The sequence below is a fragment of the Psittacula echo genome (genome assembly GCF_963264785.1).
Source record: "Psittacula echo genome assembly, chromosome: Z".
Classification (NCBI taxonomy): Eukaryota; Metazoa; Chordata; class Aves; order Psittaciformes; family Psittacidae; genus Psittacula; species Psittacula echo.
The window spans coordinates 97,436,456-97,460,045 of NC_137742.1; the positions used below are offsets into that span (position 1 = coordinate 97,436,456).

Consider the following 23,590-nt stretch of genomic DNA (forward strand, 5'->3'; position numbering starts at 1 on the left):
ATGTAGTCTCCTGAGGCAGTTGATTGCTTTGGCTGGTCATTGTTTGTGGGCCATTATGAATATTCTTGAGGAATCTTGATGATCTCCCAATAATTTCTACCAGTATAGCGTAGAGACATTAAAGGAAAAATAAAATCACTTGGGGAGAAACTGTATGTACAGCTAATATATGTATTCTTGAAATCCTCACAGTTTACTTTTTATTTTCAACTGTTACTACTGCAGTCAGGCTACAAACAGTTGAAGCAACAACTCCAGAACATTTTATTTTTAGAAAGTTACAAGCTGTACATAACAGTAAAAACTGAACATTGTCTTAGAACTGTGAAGACAGAAAAGAACAAGTCCAGAACCCTTTGTCAAAACCTATTTTAATGGTGTCATCTGCTGCCCTTGAATTGCTTTTGACTATTTTAACTACTAAATAGTGCTGCAGTTGATTAAATCAGATATTAACTATATGAAATACCAAGAGGTAAAAAAAATAGGGTTTTCTTTTAATAATATGCTTACATAAAATAATATATTACAAGTTCTAAATAGTTTTTTGAGACTTCTTATGTCAGAAGGTTTGAAGCAAGTCTAAATATAAAGAAAAATACTGACAATTTGATTAGCACTTTCTAGTGGATTTTATTTTAACCCTACAACCAAATAGTAAACACAATAATGGTTGCTATGAAAAGTTATTGTTTCCTTTAAAGCAAATATTCAGACTTTCCTTGAATGTTTCTTAGTTTCTTACCACAAAAGGGAGGTGGAATGAGTTAAACAGACCAGACCAAATCAAATTAAAAGGGCCGAAAAAATTGTGAAAAACTGAGATTATATAAGACATCTTTAAAGTATAAGAATGATTTTCTACAGAGCAAAAACCAAAGTTTCATAGTTCTATTCTATGTCTGTACATAAAACCGTAACTTCTACTCAAATGTCTGTAGTAGAGAACATTGCATACTTTTAGTGTTGAAATTAGTTTAATATTTATGTTTGCCAACACTATGTATCCGTGCAAAGAAGAAGGATACTACTGTCATAAAAAGAGCAATCACATACAGTAAACAGGATATTCCCATATAAGGAACACATTTTGCTGCTTTCAGTAAATAACTTGGTTTGTATCAGTTGCGCATCTCAAGATGCATTGGGAAAGTATAAACAAATGAAGAGCATGGAAGAGATACTGGAATCAGGTGTAATATTTATTCTTTTTCTCTTATTTGTAAGGTCTGTATCACTTCTCAGTAATGGAAGATGTTGCTGTGGGTGAACCAGTAGGAAGGGTGAAAGCAAATGACCTGGATATTGGAGACAATGCTAAATCATCCTATGATATTATTGAAGGAGATGGAATGGATGTATTTGAAATTGCTACAGATGCCCAAACTCAGGACGGCATTATTAGAGTGAGAAAGGTAAATGATATCTTTGTATAAAAAAAAGTTTATTGTACAAACAAATACCCAGCCACACTTTACTCTGTGATAAGATGTTGGATTTTCAAGTATTCTTTTATCTATAGGTCAAGTGTCAAGCCAGTGAAGTGATGAAAAAGGGATGCATTAACCATGTCCTTCAAAATTGCCGTTTAGGTGACAACTGAGGGACTTCCATAGAAGTATTTTCAGAGCTCAGAATTTATTAATCTTACCTGAGCTTCCAGGTGGTCAAATTATGCAGGTTATGCTTCCTTGGTTCCAAAGGGGAAGAGTAGATTAATATCTTTGTTGATTAATAGCTTTGTTGGTGGTGTAAAATTCCATAAAATCTTGGCTGAGTATCTTTTCTCTATGATTTGATTTGCTGAATAGCTTGGTCAAATACTTTTCAGAGAAAAAAATAAGTCAGCGTTTTATTTTGGATTGCCTGATGTGTGAGAAGCTTAGTCTTCCACCTTTTTTCATGTTGAATTCTCTTTTCTCAATGAGGGTGATTCCAGTGAACCTTATCAAGGAAATCAATACTGTTTCACATGAAAAGTGCCAAATTTGGGCTCTAGAGAAGGCTACAATTCTGTTACCTTTTCTATGTTTGTACAGTTTTGATGTATGCAAGGTGATAGTTTTTTGCATGTACACAACAGAAGGAACTCATAATTATATACAGAAATATGAGGGGAGACAGCATATCTAGAACAAAACTTGGCTAGTAAAGTCAATGAAACATTTGCAGATTTAAATTTTCATTTAAGAGAGCCGATTCTCATGCTGTGTTCCAAGAAAGGATATGAATATAACTTATAGCACCTACATAGAAAGTTTTAAATATGTAGCATAGAGCATTCAAAATGAATCTTTGTTTCTTAAAAAAAAAAGAGACAAAAAACAACAAGCAAAACAACAACAAAAAAGGAAAAAACCCCAACAAGCCCAGAACATCAAAACATAACATTCCAGTGGAAAAAAAAATTAATGAGTACAGATAATTAATATTCAACTTGTACCTGTTATTAAAGAGGTCAGGAGGAGTGCCTGTCTAAAGTCTGCATTTTATGTTTCTCACTGAGTAGGTCAGTGCTGTAGACATATAATAAAGTGATGTATATTTATCTAAAATTAGTTCTGTTTTCCTAAAGAGAAAATTATGATATACATTCCTGATATTCTTTACTGTTATTTATTGAATTCTGTGGCCTTTTTTGTAAACTAAGGCAATTAGCCTTTTGCCCCAGTTCCCTTAGCTTCATTTCATAACTGAGTCTCTAGCATAATGTTGTTTCATATATTCTTTTTGACAGTAATAATAATTTTGGTTCTACTACAGTAGATGATGTATGGAGGGTACTGTTCACCAGCAGATTTTCTCCAGCAAAAATTCATGGGTTTTAGACAATGCAGAGTAAATTCTCAATATATTGGTCTGATTAAGCATGACTAATTGTATTGGGGTGCTGTCATTTCTGTAAAACATATGAAAGGCAATTCAAAAAATGATACAGGAGCTATGACTGGCAAATTGTGAACATGATGATTTATATAACACTGTTCATTACTACAAAAGCTTACTAATTTAAGAGCTACTAAAGAAGCAAGGTTTTCTCGTGTTTACTAGCATTTGTGAGAAAGAGCAAATCCCATTAGAACTTGATTCATACCTGAAAAAAAATTAATAAAATTTGAAAGTACACATATTGAAGGCTTTGACAGACTTCCTAATGTTTCCTGTTTGTGCTTTTTCTGGTATTTGCATTGCAGATTCAGAGTTTCTATGTCCTTTTCTTTTTATCCCTGGGACATTGTAATGCAAATCTTAATACCTTTCCAATGCTTGGCAATTTGCATCTTTGAATTTTGAATCATTGGGAGACACAAGAGAATTACATAGTGAATATACTGATGTGCTTCAAGACACAGACTTGAATCTCCTATAATGAGAAATCTTAACGTTCAAAAGTATCACAGATTTGATTTTTATTTGGTATTTCATTCCTTTAAACCCATTGTGTTTTATCTTTAATGTTTTAACACAGAACTGCAAAATAGTAAAAACAACGGTGACATGGCAGGTATATCATTAGAATAAAGTAATCGAATTCATTATTCTCTTTCTGGAAAAAAACACAAACCAACCACAAACAAACAAAGCCACCCGCAAACTAAAACAAAAGAAACAGGAATTGGTATAGTCTTAAGAAATTCCTGAGAGATGTCTACCTAATTTACCCCATAAACAGAAACATGCAATAAATGTGCAAACCTGACATGCAGTAATATTGAAGTATTTTCTTTTATGATCAGATCCACATTTTTCCGCATAATGCTTCTCATGTCCAACAAATAGTAAGTGCTAGTTCTTTGCATTTCTCTCATTGTTATAATAAAATATTTATTCTTTGTGGAGCTAGTATATTTTTTTTCTTATCTCCAAATAATAAAGCACTGATTGAGTGCATGATTAGCATGCAAGTTACGTCATCACCAACAAATTTGTAGTATTTATCTGATGTGTAATTGTAATGGCATGATTCATAAGAGAGAATATTTTGGTACATTTTTTTGTGAAAAGCGAGAAACCAGTCCTGTTTTCTCTGAGGCTGGTTAATAAACAGACATCAATATATGCCTAGAAAATTTACAGGTTGGATTTCTGGGAGTGGGAAGTGATTACATTAAAACTCACTGAATGTGCTTAAATGCACATAACTTTCATCCATCAGCATTATATTCACTTGTTCTTTCTCTGTGGCCATTAGTAAAAAACATTTATCTTTGTCATTCTTAACAGCCACTGGACTTTGAGACCAAAAGATCCTATACTCTGAAGGTAGAAGCAACCAACATTCATATTGATCCTCGCTTCATCAGTGGAGGACCATTCAAGGATACAGCAACAGTAAAAATTGTGGTAGAGGATGCTGATGAGCCACCAGTCTTTTCATCACCTACTTACTTACTGGAAGTGCATGAAAATGCTGCTATTAACTCTGTGATTGGTCAGGTGACTGCCCATGACCCTGACGTGTCCTCCAGTCCCATAAGGTAGTGTTACTTTAATGTTTTCTTTGAAAAAACTACCAGTAGAATACTGTGTGCTTTCCAGTACATTACATGACACTGTTCTCATTCCATTTTATTTCTATGAAAAGTCTTGTGTAGAATTCAGTTTATAATGTTAATCAGTTCAGACAATTTTCAAAATTACAAAAGTGCTCTTTGCCACACAAGTAGTCTTATGAAACACTGGGAAAACAATGAAAAGAAAAAATAGGGTGTAGGAGGTCAGATGGGGTTGAATCATCAGTGTATATCTTTGCAGTTATTTTAAATAATCTGCTAGTGTCTGCACTAACAGTGCAGAGCCTGTTCCATGTAGTTGTAAGATTGTCAAAACATGTTTTGTATTTCTTTGGCTAAACCCATTCCTGGTTTGAAGACAGAAAGTCAGAGATGATTATGCCCATATGACTTTGCACCTTTGATTTGCAATATTTTCTCTTTTTTCATAGAAACATAGAATTGTTAGGGTTGGAAAGGACCTTAAGATCATCAAGTTCCAGCCCTCCTGCCATGGCAGGGACACCTCACACTAAACCATACAACCCAAGGCTCTGTCCAGCATGGCCTTGAATACCCCCAGGGATGGAGCATTCACAAGTTCCTTGAGCAACCCATTCCAGTGCCTCACCACCCTAACAGTAAAGAATTTCTTCCTTATATCCAATCTAAACTTCCCCTGTTTAAGTTTGAACCGTTGCCGCTTGTCCTATCACTACAGTCCTTAATGCATAGTCCCTCCCCAGCATCGTTGTAGGCTGCCTTCAGATACTGGATGATCTAATTTGAAATTGGTTATTCCAGTTTCATCAGATCAGTGTTTTCTGTCTGATTTTGATAAGCACACGCCTTCTTCTGTATATGGTATGGTGCAAGTGTTCTCAAAACAAGTTTTGCTATGTGTAGCTGCTAAAAGTGTTATGAAAACAAACACAATGTCAAATTTGTAGTAAAGATATGTTTGGAGTAAGTCTAGGTACTAACAATCGTCATTGTACGTTAGTGCCATAAGGAATTTAAGCTACACAAACAGTCAGCATTGTGGAGATGATACTAATTGTTATAACCTGACACCATTTTCTAATTATTGTCATTTATATCAGGCTTGTCTGTTTCTCCAATGAATGTGAAGTATCGTTTCATATCAGTTACTAGGTTAGTCTAACTATATCATATCTTTCATAATTCAGCATTTTTAAAATAAGCAGCAAAATTTCTCTTTTATCTTTACTTGCTGTTGTGCAGTGGATGTTACATAAGGGCCTGCTTGTTTTTAAATCTGCTGGTGAAAGTGATTTACAAATTTGGCTGAAAATTGTAAACACAGTCAGTAGTTTGTGTCATTCTAGCCAAGCCATTTCAAAAGCATGCATCACTGACTCACATCTTACCACACCTAGGCCACATGCATCTCTCTTGAGAAATGGACCCAGAGAATTTAGCTAAGCAAGTTTGTAAAGCCTTAGTGTAATTTATTTAGTAAGGGTGGTACATTCTAGTGTACAGTATAATTAGGCTTGAAAGATCATTATGTTTTAGCATAAAAATCTATTGATGCCGGTAGTACTTATTTCATGTTTCTGTTATGTCATAACTGTGATCTATTTACCTGAAGTAAATTTTCTTGGATAAAGCATGATCCAAGTGCACAGAAAAAAAGCATGAATAATAATCTTTCTCCTTACATTGCATCGCCCTCCTATAAATCGCTGTCCTTCAGTGTCTTTCTCTGTAGAGAAATAAGCTTCACTGTGGCAGGTTTTCCCCATTCATATTGACAGAGATTTTATCTTTGGCAGCAGTTGATCATTTTCTTAATTCACAGCAGGTCTTAAAAAACTAGATACGATATTTTCTGCATCCCTAATGGTACAGCTGTTTATCTGTGACTAAGTAGCATGTCCGATTTGCCTGACATTAATAAACAGTGGTGATTTACCACTGATGAGATGTCAATACTGCGATTCAGATCTCAGCAGGTGCAGCAAAAAAAAAGATTTCTGCTCTTATTTACATTGGTGCAAATAAAGAATAGATCAAATTAAGTTGTAACAGCATGGCAATAGTGCAGGAGCAGGTCATCTGCTAAACCACTGTGGAGATGTTCCTATGTTCCTATAATCGCCATAGCAGACCCATACATGCCAAAACTTCCCAATAAGCTATGCTGGGCCTAGGGCAATTTCAAAAGATACTATTTCCCAAGATATTATTTTCTTTTGGTGAAGTGTATGTTTTATGTCTAGCTTATGGGTCTGATGATGCATTCCCATTAAAGAGAGTTACAGTACCATTATCATGAAAGCGGAACTGCAAATGTACTATTAGTTTTCCCAGGTTTATGTCACTGCAGGTTTTAATTTTTTATTTTTGTATCCAATATTTATCAAATTAAAATCAGGAGAGGTTTTACCTCTTATTTAGTCTTGTAAAACCACGTCTTACGTTAAAAATATTTCATTTTGAATGCTGCTTTTCTACTGTGAATAAATACTCTTGAGGTGAGGTGAGGTGAAATGCAATATAATAAACTCACAGATGTTACGGTCCCAGTTTTATAATTGAAATGCTGTACTGCAGGAAGACTGTGATTGAAAGTTTTTAAAAGGATTGATCCTTTGAGAAAAATTGTGTGTTATCACAATGGAATTTATGTCAAGCCCAGGTCAAGTAAACTTTAAAAGACATATAAGAATTTCATATTTTATTTCATTTGTGAACTGTAAAAAAAATCATAAATGTCTGATATCAGTTCTTTCTTCATAATTACAAAAGCATCAAGAATTAAAACAGTTTCAAGTGATGACATCTTTAATAAAAAGTTGACTCTGCTTTTCTTGTATTCTCTTGAGTCAAATCTTCAACCTGTGAAAGTCTGTAAGATATTTTTTTTACTAACTTCACTAGTATCAGAATTTTACTTCTAATACCTTAATTGGAACTAGGGAGATATGAAAATAAGGTGAACATATATTTTCAAATGCAATTGCCTGAAGTTAGGTACCTACAGCTTCATTCTTCCACACAAATGACCTAATTTTCAGAAATGCTGAGGACAGGACAATTCCCATTAAACCATTGAGAACTGAGTGTGTGGAGCTCACTAGAAACTCAGTTTACTTCAATGTCCAAATACAGATGAATGGGCCCAGCTTCAGGTACATGTATTCGGAATTTTACTTTGTATTTTTCTAGTGCTCTTCTTAACTAAACTTCTCATTTTTAAGTGAGTAAAACTAGATCTTCTCAGAATTTAAAAACAGAAAACTTCAGTCTAACAAATCCCAATTCCTAATTAAACAGGGGTTTTCACTCTTAAATCTGTTAGCTGTTAATTATCTTACAAGCATGATTATGCTAGCTTTGATCTTTAGTAATACAGTCTGTAAACATTTAAGCATTAAAATTTTGATAAATTTTCATAATTTAGAACTGATTTTTTTGAATGTGTATTGTATCTTACTGGATGCACTGCAGAAGCCATCTAATTGAAATGTATCTTTCATTCTAAATATGAAAATATCTGACACTGAAATAAAAAAAAAAAGATGAACACCATAATCTAAGCTTTGAAATCAGATCTTAATGCTATGTCCATCAAAATCAATTGTGTTGTGCTGGAATGAGTTTGAGTTCATCAGAATATGTTTATTGTAGCATATAAAGGAACTTCGGAATCGGAACTTTTTTTTGAAATTGCTTTTGATAAAGCATAAACCAGAATGGAATAACTGATTTTCAGATAACTGTGCCATTGTCACTGTAACAAAATATACTCTTGGTCTTTTATCAGTGAATATAACAGCATATTTGCAAAAAGTAGAAATGTAATGAGGAACTGACAGTCTGAGTTCCTTTTCTGACCACTATATAATGTGATCCAGTCTTATACGGTATCCTAAGCCACCCTATTATGCCTAGATATAGTGCAGAACAGACGTAAAAATTGTCACTGCATGCTGTTAGGTTCTGTAATACATAGACACAAAGGCTTAAAAGGCTTTTATATAAATCCACAATTAGGATTCAGCAAAACCCCTTGAAGTCAATTTTGTTGAACTGTATCAATACTTTATCACTAAACACTCTCATTTCGTACCTCTCCTGTCAAAAAATTGGAAAGCTTAATTTTGTGATTTAGTTTCTTTTTGCAAATAATGCATTAATAAAATAACTCTGTGAAAATGGACAAACATAAAAGCTTTCCTGAAGACCCTGTTCTAAGCATTAAATCATCATCCTGCTTAATGCACCATTGGAGCAATCTGCTGCAGCTCCTTCTTGTTGTCAAGCTGACTTTGTTGACGCTGCATAATTTACCTGGACATTCACATTTGCAAACTCCAACTGCCTGTCAGATGAAACTTGTTTTGTTAAAAATCAGTGATGTCAATCCATAAAACAATGAGTCCTTCAGGGTTTGAAATGTTTTATGGGAAAATGGTGATTCACTAACTGCGTTCTGCACATGGAGCTGCTTGAACCATAACCAAATAATATGCTTGGTGAATAGTTCATGCTTCATTAATCTGAAATTTATTGGTAAAATAATATTATTCAGCCCTTTTTGAAATAACCATGAAGCCCACCATTTTTGTGTGCTTAATACATTACTGTTGGAATTATCATCAGTAGCTGTGAAATACAATAGAAACTGTCTAATAAATGTGATGGATTATGTAATTAACTCTTGATCAGCACTGTTTTTCAAAGATGTTATCCAGTGAACCTGAGGGCATTTTATGACCTTCACACTGAGTATACAGCTAATTACTCCTTAGGCAACAATTATAAGTTTTTTTAGTCTCAGTTTGTCATTTTGTCTTATAAATTATTATGCTATTGAGCTTCTCAATGCATTTGGCTATAAAACTGCAGCTCTCGGAGGACTCTTTATATTGTCTTGTGATTGTGTGGATTACACCATCTTCATTAAGTAGATTATAGCAATGTCTATTTTGTAGGTTTTCCATTGATCGGCATACTGACCTTGAGAGACAGTTCAACATTAACGCAGAAGATGGGAAAATAACTCTGGCAACACCACTGGACAGAGAAACAAATACGTGGCACAACATAACTATTGTAGCTACTGAAACTAGTGAGTATTTGTATATACTGACTTCCAGTTCTGTTGGGTTTATAATGAATTTTAACAGCATGTGCAGTGGAAAATATATAATTCAGTAAAAAGTAAAAACCACTGGATTTTTAGGTTACAGGATTTTGGAAAGAAAACTTACTTTCTGCTGAAGTTTTTTTTTTTAGCTTTCAAAACTGATGGGTTTTTTTCAATGCCTATAGCAGTATAGATTTTGAAGAGATACATGAGCACATACGTACATGGTGTATCGGATAAACGTTAAAAAACATTTTAAAAATCCCCCAAACGAAGCCTTACATTTAGTTATATTAAATCAGAAAAAAATAAAGCTTTGCTATTGTAGAAGTAAATTGTATACTCAACCCAGAAGTTCTTAACACTGAGTGATATTATGTTTCAGCACCACAAATGATTAAGGGTATGAGTAATGTTGCATGAAACTAGTCCTATTTGATACATATGAATGCACTTGCTCCTATACAGCTATAAACAAGAACATGGATTGTTCAGATCCACAAAACTGTTGTGACTGACCTGCGAAACTGAGTCCTTGGGAGCCAGGAGTGTCACCCTCATCCTCAATTTTAATCATGAAGACTTTAATCAAGAACAATTCTTGATTAACTTGGATTGTAGGCGCTGCTGACAGGATCGCATATGACAATACAATTTCTTATTAATATTAGCACTCTATTTTAGGCTATACATTTGACATATTGAGGCAGAAGAACAGATTCAGAATGTAGGTCTGTCATCCTTTGTTATCGTCGTAACTGAAACACAAACTATGAAGATGTTTCTGCTGATGTATCTATTCTGCAATCCATGTATATGCATAATTCCCATATGTGCATACACACTTGACACATTGTTGAAAGAATATTTGTCTTCTGAGTCTGATGATCAGTGATGCTAATTCTTACATGTAGAAAATAGGGTGATGTTAATGCTTGCTTTCCCCCCAGAGTATCTTTTTCAAAAGATATAGTATTATGATACAGAACCCTTAATGCTCAGTTTCATAATGCTGTAGCTGTGACAATAATGAATGGGAGGATATAATTTGCTTATGGGGCCCATTTTTGTTGTGCAGTATTTTTCTGTGGTACTTGTTTTCAGACACAAACATGTTAGGAACCTGTGACAGGTAACTGAAATGGCATACAGAAACGAGAAAGGTCTGAGCATAAACTGGGCTCTCAGCTTATAACCCATATAAATGGTATTCCTATGACCTACTGTAACAATATGTGCATTTCATTGCCAGTAGTGCAGCAGTGCCAACCATGCCCTGTTAATTACCGTTAAATCTTGCAGGCAAACACTGCTTTGATAAATTAGCATGAATACCTTGTGCTTGCAGGAAAGCCAAGTCGACACAGGGAATCGAACTGCATAAAGAAAGTAAGCAAGCTCTGGTTTCATATGGCATATTTTTCCCAGATTAGTATCAAAACTGTAAATAATTTTGATGACCTTAAATGTGAAAGATAGAAAATTTCCATGCCAGTTTCTCTGCACATGAGGAATGTCAGATCATGAAACTTACCAATGGCATGGAAAGCAGAATTATTCATTTTTGATCCAAAGTTTCCAGACATTGGAATAGTAAGACCTAAAGTGAAGTAATTTTACATTTTTTCCTCCAAAAAAGTCAAAGCGAGAACAAAATAAAAAGAATATCTTTTCAAGAAACTCCTCCAATTCAGCTTTTAATCTCCCTTATACATGTCAGACCAAAGTTAACAGAAGGACACTTTACTAAGCTACATCAGAATAAAGTCTGCCTGTTGCATCTTCAGAATTTTAAAACATAATTATGTTCAAGAATTTTGCAAGAAATCAGCCTTGTCATTAGACTTCATGGGCGCCTCAGCGTCTCTCATTGCTGTAAAATTGCCTCTTATCAGACGGGCTATGAAAATAATAATGCCAATCTTGTTCTAAGCATTTGCATTCCTGCTGATGGCTTATTTTCGCATTCCTAATATAATTATTTGACATTTACATAAAACAAGAGCTTAATTTTGTAGACTACTATCTTTGCTTATTTAAGAGAAATTATTTTTAAACTCCTCAAGCAGAAACTAAATTTGTTCATAGAACTGTCAAGCAGGGTGTAATGGGCATTTTTAGATTTTTTTTCCAACATGGTAATAAGCAAAATCTCTGTTATAAAGTAACAGAAATCTGTTGGAGGCAGACACAAGCAGCAAAAGAAAATAGAAAGTGTGTCATTATACTTTCAGTGACAATAATATTAATGGATTGCTGATTTCTCCCATAAAAATAAATATGTCAGCATCATTTGTATGAGAGTATTTTCTCTTCCTAGGCTACCTGCTATCCAGGCTCAGTTCAAATCTCACCTCTATTCCTGCAGGGTAACAAGCAGACCATTTCACAGCCATTAAACTTGCTTACTAATCACAAGTCATGGTAGTGTTTGTTTTTTCTTGATTCCCACCATAGGAGATCCTAAATATACCTTGATGTATCATTGCTTTCATAGATAAAACCCAAGTTTTGCCAAAACACAAATCTCTTTTTCAGAACTTGGTGCTGGTAAGTTATCTGCAGCTAAATTTGTGCTTTAAACACCAGCAATTTTTGGCAGTTTTCTGCTGTCACCATGACAAAGTTATTCTTTTGTATCATCCCTTAGCTACTGGTGGAAATACTGAGGTGGGCTACATACTGGTTGCATGCCCCCTAGAGATAATTCTTCAAATACCAGTCTGAATCTCTTTTCGGTAACTAAAGATGAAACAATGCAAAGAGAGAGGAGTGAAAAAGACTGGACTGAACGTGATTAATGTGCTACAGGTGATAATTGAGTATTTCACATACAGTTTCAGTATTTCACATACAGTTACACATTTTGCAGTGGTATAGTCAAAAATCAGTAAAGAAGTTCCTTCTGCAGCTTTGATCCTCTCCACTAATACCCTTAAATTTGTTTACTCTTAAATGTTCCATTTGCTTTGCACAATTCTTTCTATTGTATGATCTCTCATACTGTCAGATCGATTAATGCTTCTTTGTTGTTTAATTTTTTCCTCTCTGGTCGTGTGGTCACTCCTCTATGTTAGAATCATAGAATCATAGAATAGTTAGTGTTGGAAAGGACCTTAAGATCATCAAGTTCCAACCCCCCTGCCATGGGCAGGGACACCTCACACTAAACCATACAACCCAAGGCTCTGTCCAACTTGGCCTTAAACACCGCCAGGGATGGAGCATTCACAACTTCCCTGGGCAACCCATTCCCGTGCCTCACCACCCTAACAGTAAAGAACTTCTTCCATATATCCAATTTAAACTTCCCCTGTTTAAGTTTGAACCCGTTACCCCTTGTCCTGTCACTACAGTCCCTGATGAATAGTCCCTCCCCAGCATACTTGTAGGCCCCCTTCAGATACTGGAAGGCTGCTCTGAGGTCTCCAAACAGCCTTCTCTTCTCCAGGCTGAACAGCTCCAACTTTCTCAGCCTATCTTTATACGGGAGGTGCTCCCGTCCTCTGATCATCCTCGTGGCTCTCCTCTGGACTTGTTCCAACAGTTCCATGTCCTTTTGATGTTGAGGACACCAGTACTCCAAGTGAGGTCTCAGGAGAGCAGAGCAGAATGTTGATGAACTCTGTCACATGGATTCTTAGAAGAGAATTTTACAAAGAACTTTGACATCTTTGAAAGATCACTCTGTAATACAGGCTTAGGATATGCAGAAGAAATACATGTGTTGATACTTAAAGCAAGAGGAATACTGAAAGATATTGCCCCCATGAATTTATTCTTAAATTTTCTTTCCACATTACTATACATCCAATTCACTCTGCAGAGTAAGTCAGGAGCACGAATATCTAGGTGATTACAGGCTAAAGGGAGCAGGCTCACTGGCAAAATGCACTTTCCCTGAGAATATACCTTTTGGTCTGTGGATATAAAGGGTGAACTTTGTTTTTTGTCACTGACTCTGGACTTTATATAGTGGAATGGTGAGATTTCTTATTGTTTTGTGATGTAATTGAGACTTATGTAAGCTTAAAATAGCATGCCAAATTTGGGAGGTTTATTTTAGTTAGATGCTTGAGAGAATAGGGGTGGATAGATTCTTGCTTTGTAAGTTGGGGCTGATGCTGCTGCTCGTATGTTTGGGCTCTCTGGAGCTATGCCCTGAACAGGAAAGGAATCTGGGGGCATATGCAAGTATTCTCTGAGAGCCTGAATTGCAGTGCAGTGAGAATGAATTATTAACTTACAGACGTTTCCTTCGGTGTGTCTTTTTTGTGTGTACAAAGGCTCATCACATCTTTGGCTCCTTAGTCCTTTTTTGAAATGGAATTTTCTGCTATTCAGTAAAGTCAAGACACTAATAGTCATATGTAATCCCATTCATCTGAACACATGAATCCATTTTATATTTTGTATAAGTTACAATTATAGCTATAACTACTGTTCCCATTGACATGCTTGTGTTGCATTAACTGGTTAGCAATTTTCCCAGGCAGTGAAGCAGGGCAGAGTTCAGGCTGGGCTAATATCCTTGATATTCTCTCAGTTTCTTGTACAGGTTTTGCAGGACTTGCTGAGTTATGTGTTGTCAATGCTGCTCAGCTACTAAAAGAAAATCATATAGCCATGATTTATTTATTAAACATTTTTGCTACGGTTTGCACAGGAATTCAGAATCACTGGTCATTCAAGCTATCAGATTGTGTTAAATGCACAAGGCATATAATAATTAAGCTCTATCTTCTTTCTGCCTCCAGCTCCATAGATTTCCATTTTTATCTTCTAGTGACTGTATCAGCCACATAGCAGATACTTCCCCAGCAACCTAACTGTGTGCCTCATTAATACTAAGGAACTGCCCTGGTTTTCAGTCATTGCTGGTTAATTGGTATAACAAAAGCAGTAATAAATGGAGAACTAATGCAGTTTTGAAACCAAAGCAAAGACTTATCTCAGAGAACCTATTTTAACTTAGGCAAGAAAGAAGTGTACTAGTAAGATAATTTAACTGCACAATATTCCTCCCATTTAAATATGAATATCCTGATATTTGCATACTTATCCCTCCTAAACTGAAGCTGAGATCTGTTTGAGATACAGGATTCTAGTGAATTCTTTGAAAACAAAAAGTATTCTATAATGCATTCACTATTAGCAATGCTTATCTGGAATTCTTTTTTTAAAAAGTGAGGTAATCATTTTCTCAAGAATATGTATATTACATAGCAAAAATTCATTGAATGATACCATAGATTTCAACAAGAAAAAACTTCTAAACATATTCTAGTTGTCAGCCTCTGAGATTTGTGAAAAATACACCAACAGAAACCACAGCTCATAAACTTTAAAGACAGCTAAATGATGATCTCTTTAAAGTCCCCAAGCTTTCTTTCACCTAACATAACACTGAGTGGGTTACTCAAGATTTATGTTTTCTTCACAGCCTTTTTTATGACCATGTTCAGCACTGATTCCTCAGACTGCTTTCAGGTTGAACTGCAGCTACTGTGAGTCTATTCAATCATAGACAGGTTCTTTTATAATTAGTAGAGACTCAAGCCTTCTCAGACATACTGGAAAATACAGAGAGGAAGCGTGCATCCATTTGTTCTGTTGTGTCTGGTTAGAAGAAGGCTTTTCTAAAACTTATCGTCTTCTGACACTCTGTGTATCATATGTGTACACATGCAACAGATCAGTCCACTGGGGAATTCCAAAGCTGGTGCCGGACTGCCTGGGAGAGTGTATTTCTCTTAGCCTAGAGCAATGCTTTTAGCCAAGTTTTAAATCTCTGAATAAAGTGTTTTAATGGAATTTCTGTTTTCCTTATTCTCCAGGCACTGCAGTCATGGAGCTATTATTTCCATGTTGATTGACTGCTTTATCAAATGATTCTCAGTATTCAGCTTCACTTGCCAAACAAAAAGCATACTAGTGGCTAGCTGATGTCCCTGCCTCAGTACTTGGCAGAGTACCAGAACTGCCACAAATAGTAGAAATTCTTGTGAATTATTAGTCAAAGCAGTAGATGAAACTTTAGACAAGATCTTGAAATGTAAATGGGGATTTGACCACAATAAATATTTTCCAGGCACAGAGCATAGGAATCTCAAGGACAAAGCTGTGAGATTTATCTGACAAAGGTAATTACCCATACCAACTGCATTCTTTAGAAATGAAGAAGTATGAGGCAATTCTATCACCTAATGGGAAAGGGCATAAAGCCAGAAAGACTCTTTATGGTTTACCAAGAATATAAATACAATAATTGAATCATCAACCAGCACATGCTCTACTAGAGTTATCTGTATTGTATATTCCTTTAAAATTTACAAGGACACTAATTAAACAGGAAGAGACATATAATTACTCTTCAGAATAAGCCTTCAGCTACAATATACTCTTTAATGCCATCAATACCTTTGCTCATGCTGTCATTTATTTAATTTTGTTTAGCCTTTTATTGTAAAAATTACTATAGACATTATTACCAATAATTCCAACACTTTAGGGAGTTACTTTCATACATCACATAATTACCTCTAATTTAGGGCTGAGTAAATTTCAGGAAGTCTTAGAAAGAAAAGGAAATAAGCCTTTATGAAGGTTTAAATCAGAAAAGCTCAGGAATATTAACGTTTTTTACTTGACCCTTTTTTCTCTGACTTAGTGGAACTCAAAGTAGATAATCCATCATTTTTTCACAGAAACACAGAATTCACTAAGGTAGGTTTTATTCATTTGTGCATAAATACAGGGTAACATAGAAATCCATAGATTCTAATGGGTCATGGAGCATTTGCTGCTGGTCAGTGGAGAACGGGTATATCATATAAAGCTAGTCTGCAGTTCTCAGCTGTGACAGTGCAGATATTTCACAAACTTTCCCATTAGCGTTTTCCACAGATCAAGAATAGCAGGAGGGGTGATCCTGAGGGATAATAGCCTGGGAGTGGCCATGTTATGAGAAATGAAACAATCTCTCTATAAAACAGTCTCAGTAGCTCAGGAGCAAGCATTAAAATTCAGGTTTGGGATGCTGAACAGACGTTAGCAACCTCTGATTTCAGAGGAAAGTATGTCAGGCAGCTGTGAATAAAGCATCTGAGTAATTCAGTGCAAAAAAAAGTCAGAGGAGGTAATAAAGATAATTATGGCAAGGAAAAGGAGAGAGATTTGCATGAACAGTTTAACTTCCTTTATTTCTGGTTTCAGGGGATTATAAACCAGGCCAGACATCTTAGTTCTAGACTTGCAAATGTTGATTTCACAAAACATACTGGAATTGCGAACAATGTTCAGAGTAAAAAAAACAGGATTAGGGTACTAGGTGGTGTTTTAGAAGGGAATAAGGCTTTCTGGGGCACAAAACAGATAGGGATTCATGTAAAGGAATATGAGGGCCGTTACTGAAAACGTACTTGACTAATTCATGTGAAGTACATTTGTAGTTACTTTGAGAAAACTGGAAGCATGCTTAAACTGACAATATACGTATTATATTAGCAAAATGAGTGCATTGTTAACTGAACAACTAACAACTGGCCATCTGCATTTTGCATACTTGAATTAGAATTTCTGAATAAAATATGGTTAATCTTAAAAATACTATGTAGTATTCATCTAGCTTGATGAGCTGAATTCATTTAATTTTAAGTGGAATGTGACTAAAATCTCCACTGTTTTTTCTGTAAGGCTGAAGCAAGGGAGTTGGTCAGAATAGAGGTTTGTAACTGGATGTTGTTTTAGTCAATCTTTTTTAAGCACATTTCTTTCTAGAATGAAGACCCTACTCAGGGTAGGAAGCTTTGACCTTCTAGCAAAGTTGCTGGATAGCAAAGTATGATAGTATTTTCTGGACGAAAAACAGAGGAGAGGATTTTTTAAGGGTACATACTGACGTGCTGGGGAGATTTTTTTGCTTATTGCTGAAGGTATGCTAGTGAGAATGGCTTGATGCTAAACTCCTCGAACCCTGATTCAAACCTGGCGTATCCAGCAGTATTTTATCTGCAAAGGAAACATAAGAGTAATTAAATGCTACTGTTATGAAAATAAGTCCCAGGAAGGGAATGACTTTTAAATACTTCTATAATAAATTCTTTTTTAATAAAAATTTTTATTAAAGCATTTTGATGTTTCATCTATCAGTAAGAGAGGGATTTCATTCGAGCTATTATTTTATTTTAATCATGATATCTTTTGAAAGAATTAAAATGTTCCAGACACCTTGTCCTCAATCAGTCTGCTTATTGTTATTATTATTGCTGCTAGTCATTATAGAATTTCATAGCTAATTATAATTGACAATAAGACCTTGCATATCTAAGTCAATATTTTATAACATTTTAATATGCATGATGTATTAGCATATTACCAAAATAATTGCTTTAAAGTGTGGGCCAGATTCCTGGCTGGTTTATGCTAGCATAACTCCCTTGATTAGGCTGGAATTGAGCAACACAGCAGCAAATCATGCCCTAGCACATTTGTTGTGACTTAAAACTTTTTTTCAATCACTTTTCTTCCTTCGTGTTCAATGGTTTATTTTTTAAACAAATCCTTTTATGTAACTTAATGCCATCATATTATTTTCTGGAATCTTTCTCTTATTGTTACATTTAGAAATAAATAAAGCATGTTATTTCCTCACAACAATGAAGGCATCACACTGCCTCAGAAAATCTGGAATCTGAATTAGGTTTGTGGTGCTGTCCTCTACAAGAAGTAAGAGCCAGCAGCATCTCACCACGCTGCTGTTATTGCTAGTGTCTATAATAAAGGTCACAGCAAGATGCAGCTCACTGTGATTTTCCGTGGGTCCTTCTGCCACAGCTCTTTTTCCTCCAATTGCTTGCTGCTCCAAGGAAGTGAAAAAAACTTTATTCAAAAGCTTATAGTAGTGTGAGTTTTGTTAAAATTATGGGTCTGTAGAATAATGCTTCCACAGGTTACAAATGTTGTTTTGCTATTGCATATTCTTGAAGTTAGGTGTAATATTCTTCTTTTTCTTTTTCATTTTTTTTTAAATTTGCATTGGTTTTTGAAAAAAAAATGTAACTGTGTAAGTTCCACCATTTCTAGCTTGCCTTTCTCTATAGTTTCTAAGGCCAGTGGCAATAGCTGCTAAAGCTTAAACCATATTTTTAATTTTTGTAATTGTAACAATTCACCACTGGAATACGTGGCATGGTTCATTTACTGAAGGTGACATAACTTCAAACTGCATCCTGACTTGCATCTTCATTAGAGACCAATAAGTCTCAATAACACTGTAATGTGTCAGAAATACAGGTTGTTTTCTGCCAGCATTTGTTTAAGTTTTATCTCTGGATAGATGTGGGTGGAAGGATGTTGGCACTGTACATTTTTTATTTTTTTCTTCCCTTAAGGGTTTATGTAGGATCTGCGAATAAACCAAAATTGTTTTCATTGTCATCCACCTGACATGGCTACAGCAGCTTCCAATGCAACCCACTCAAGCAGCTATACTAATAATTTATTTAGAGTTATGTATTTGTTTACTCATATTGATGTGTCACATATATCTTGATTATGTGTCACAATGAATATAAAGCTCGCTGTGGTCAAAATTAGATATGCAGAAGAACACTCCCTAGGGACATGCTGTTTACATCTGGAGCTTCTGACATGAGACAAGTACCTAACATTGCTATTCAAATATCGAAAAGCTGTCACAGAGTCTGATCAGGATGCCCCTCCAAAATCTTTTCAAGCCTCATCCCATCCATTTGTTCCCCTGCTTGAGTATCCCCCTTTATCTCTCCTAGTGCATACCCCATGCAGTCTAATCACTCTCTCATGCAGCATGTGGGTTACATGTAACAAGCACTTGTGTTATTGAGTACATCTAGTATCTACTATATCTTCTAGCACCCTCTTTTTGGAGTCCATGAAAAATAAATGAGAAGTGGTGACACTACAGTGGCTTTTCAAAACATAAGCACTGTGATTAAAGAGAACTTGCCATTCAAGGTGATTTATAATACACAGAAACCCTTGAGTTTCTGGGTTGCTCGAGTTTTGAGAGGGTGGCATGAGGGGTGCCTATGCTTTCCATTCCCTTCCAGCTCTAAGGTGGATATAAATTAATTTCAACATCTCTGCTTCCTCAAAGATAAAATTACAGCTTGCTGACCATGGCCCCTCATTCTCAGTCACATTGCAGCAGTAGATAACTTTTCCTCTCTTACCATGCATGGCTAAATTTAAACAGAACGGTGTCTTTTGATTTTCCCTTATAACTGGAGTTATGGTAGAAGAGACCCTCTTCACAGCTGTCACTGCATTTGAGGGGATGTTTTGCTTTTCCAACTTAGTTTTTCCTTTCCAAGTCCTTTGGATCTGTTTGTTCAGACAAGACAATATCATTCATACACACAAAATAAAATATGATGCTTCTATGAAAAAATTGCAGATATTTCCTAGTTTTGCAAACGTATCTTACAATTCACAGAGTATCGATTTGTTCAACTGCTGTATATCTGCACAGCTTAATGATAGGAAAATAACAAGGAGGTTGCATTTGAATGTCAAATTATAGCCTGCCCTTGGTTAAGGAAAACAAGGACTAACTGATTCCATCAATATGTATTGTATCTGTGCAAAAGGAATGTATTTTTTTAAAATACAGTTTGATTACACAGTTTTATAAATCTGAGTTGATACTTTGAGGTCAAAGTGCCCAGCTGAAGTCCCTGATTTGATTTAAATTATATTTACATTTTAATTCTTTATTTATTTAGAATGTAGTAAAGACATAACGTAATATTAAGAACAGGGACTAGGTTAGACTTCTAGGGTAGAAAAGAGCTGATTGACTTCAGTAGAAGCCACATCAGGCCTTGAAGTGAAAGGGCAAAGCGCATGCCAATATGGTCTGCTTGCATCACTTTGCTACGACAATGACAGGCAAAGACTCAGGGCAGGGTTAGGTGGAGTGTCACTGCTGAAACAAAATAATGAACAGTATCTGTTTGGTCCTTTGCTGGCATGTTTCATTTCTCTGCAATTTTTAGATAATTGATTCAAGATTTTTTAAAAAATTAAAGTGAGTGAAAATTTTGTCTGAATGGTGGCTGAAGAATACGGCTTTATTCAATTAACATTTCCTGGCACGGCTTGTGCATCTACCACAGACATTTTACTCTTTCAGTAATAACAGCAACCTGAATGTATAATTTCTCCTTTAGTCCTTTGGAAATCTCTTAACTACAAATTCAGCTTTGAAGTCAAGGTCTTGGAAATGTAGTCTGTCCTCAGCATCCCTTCCTCCTCATCCTCCTTTTCTGGATACATAGATGAAATGTGCTCCTTGCACTCTACCTCATTAGTGGATATGTATGGTTCTGTGTTTGTCCACACCTGTGAAAGCATGCTTTTTGCAAGAGTCTGGCATCTTTTTCATGGCAATGAGAGGTAGAAAAGTGGACAAAAATGAAGAAGGTGGAAATCCTTGGTCAAATTTGTGACAGTCTATCAGTGAGGAAATGAAAATAGAACGTAACATAGCTGTGTGCATGACTTGTTCATCTTTCATCTTTCTTCTGGAGACCATGGTAAAATAAATGGAGTGATCAACTGAAAGGAGGCAAAACTTTTCAACTGCATTACTATTTTTCTTCTGAAGAATGGCTTAAGGAACAAACCTGAGAAATATGTTTCACATCTTTTTCTTTCTTCCTCCCTCCCACGCACATGTTCACGCACAGACTCGCCACAATCTGTACTCCTCTAATACATTCCAGTGTGCTGAAATAGAGAAATGAAACGTTAATTTTGAAGCAGTGTTTGTTTCTTGTTGTACAGCAGCCTATCTGCTATGCACTGATCTGTTTATTTTACTTTATAGATATACCACACCTCTTCATACTTTCTCATCTTTTAAAAATACAAGGATTTCAGGCAGGATCTAAATCTTTATGTAGAGATTATTTTTTGCTATTTTGAATTTTATCCTAATTCAGAAATAGCTTATATTCTGTTATTTTTAGCAGAAATACTGCCAATGGCTGATGTTTTTTCCTGACAATTTCAGAGTCAGTTTCAGGCACTCAGTCTGTCTTGAATCGGATCATTACACAACACTTCAGATAAATGAACACAGTGTGCGTTGCAGTATGTGATTTCTATAATTAAACTTCAGCATAAATAAAATTTCAGTTTCACAATTGTATCTCTGTTTCTCAAGATTCTTGAAGTTAGATTTGCCAGCTTTATATGAAAAAAAAAAATATAAGCTGTGGTGCTATATAGGAAAAAGATTGCACAAAGGAAACAATAGCATAAACCCTAAGAAGAGAAATAAACTTGTCCTGCATGTAGATTTTTTTGTAGTAAAGGCATCAGATAAAACCTTGATGAAGTCAAGGGAACGGATCTGTTAAAATACAACTTAATAAGACTGAAGTATCAGGGATGTAAAGCAAGCACTGTTGTTTTTTTTTGCTTTTTTTTTTTTTTTACTCTGATTATCTCATCTACCTCATCATATTTTTATCAAACTCTGTAGCCTTTTTTAATCCTCAGTAAATTTTAATGGGTATATTATTCAAAGATGAATACCAGCAAGTTGTGTATTTCGTTTCAAGCATGTAATATTCCAATAGAATCTTGAGAACTGCAGAGAAAAGCAGAGCTTTTCAGGTGCTTGTAAGTCTTGTAAACCTTTCTATATGCATTTTTAAACTCATTTGGACTTTCCATTATTTTGGGTAAATTAAATTAATTGAATTTTTGAGCTTAAGCTATCAGTCCTACTATCTATCTGGTTAATGCAAGATGACTCAGTCTTCCTTAATCATACTGATTGGGTGGTTCATTGGGAAAAAACCCCAATAAACTGGAAAAAACAAAGCAACCATCCAAAAAAACAAAACCAACCCTGAAACCAAGATAGTAATTAAAACTCAGTTTTGTCAGTAGCTGAGAAAGAACTGACTCACCATTCATGCAAATGAGGAAAAGTTCTGAACATGAATATTAATCACTGTGAAGGCTGTGTATGCAAAACAGCTAGTCATGTGAATGTAACAGTTTGCGTACTCTGTAGAACAGGGTGGATCCACTTCAATTGCTTTCCACTTCGAATTCAAGAATATTGGACGTTGCTAACAGAGATGCATTTAAACTTGAGAGGGATGTCATCTGCATACATGTTTTACCATTGAGAAGTTTGCAGACATTAAAAGTATGAAAACACACAGACAAAACTATTTTGACAGTGTTTTCAGCCACAAATGAAATCTGGATTTGTTTAGTGAAAATAAATTAATTCGTTTGAATAGGTATGCTTAGGGTGCTTTTTATTTATGGGGAAAACACTTAGCATAAAGGGAAATTTCATTGCAGTGACAAAATAATGTTATGTATTCCATGTGGTGGGCAGTACAAGCAGTAGACAAAATTCCCTCTCCCTCTCTCTCTCAACAATAAATTTCATAATAGTCAGAAGAACCTTAAAGGAAGTGAATATCCCCTTGTTTGGAGCTTTCCAAACCAGTTGGGTCTCTTTTGTGTTTAGTAAATTATTTTTTTAAATGAATTCTCATCAAGTTTCTAATTATAATATCTTTAAATTTAATGTTTGTCTTTCTGATGAAAGATAAACATTTTGGGGGTAGTCAGAAGGGACATGAATAATTTCTTTAGAAGCTTATCTAATTAATTACATTTCTCTGTAATGTCTTTAAAATTTGAACTGCCATCATTTCATTAATTTAGATAAAAGTAAATCTTTAAATATGACACTAGTGCTGAGAATTCTGATAAGCTCAAGATTAATTGTCTCTATCAAGTTAAGAAAAAAAAGTGTTTAAAATGTTTGGGATTCATCACTTGCATATTAGCTTTTAAATACTTTTATTGATTTATATTTATAGATTTAAAATGCATTATTATTCCATGGCATTAGTGTTCACTCACCTGTTAATAAGTAAGATCAGAAGACAAAAAATGG

The 23,590-nt window shown here is 35.1% G+C and overlaps 1 protein-coding gene across 1 annotated transcript in view; it reads left to right on the forward strand.

The window, feature by feature from the left end:
- CDH8 (cadherin 8) overlaps positions 1–23,590 on the forward strand; it is a gene marked incomplete at its 3' end in the record, with an annotated part of 134,313 nt that overhangs the window by 76,478 nt on the left and 34,245 nt on the right. The window contains exons 5-7 of the mRNA XM_080636559.1: positions 1,228–1,415; positions 4,225–4,478; positions 9,458–9,594. Of these exons, the coding sequence (XP_080492685.1) occupies positions 1,228–1,415; positions 4,225–4,478; positions 9,458–9,594 (579 nt within the window). The remainder of the gene's footprint in view (positions 1–1,227; positions 1,416–4,224; positions 4,479–9,457; positions 9,595–23,590) is intronic.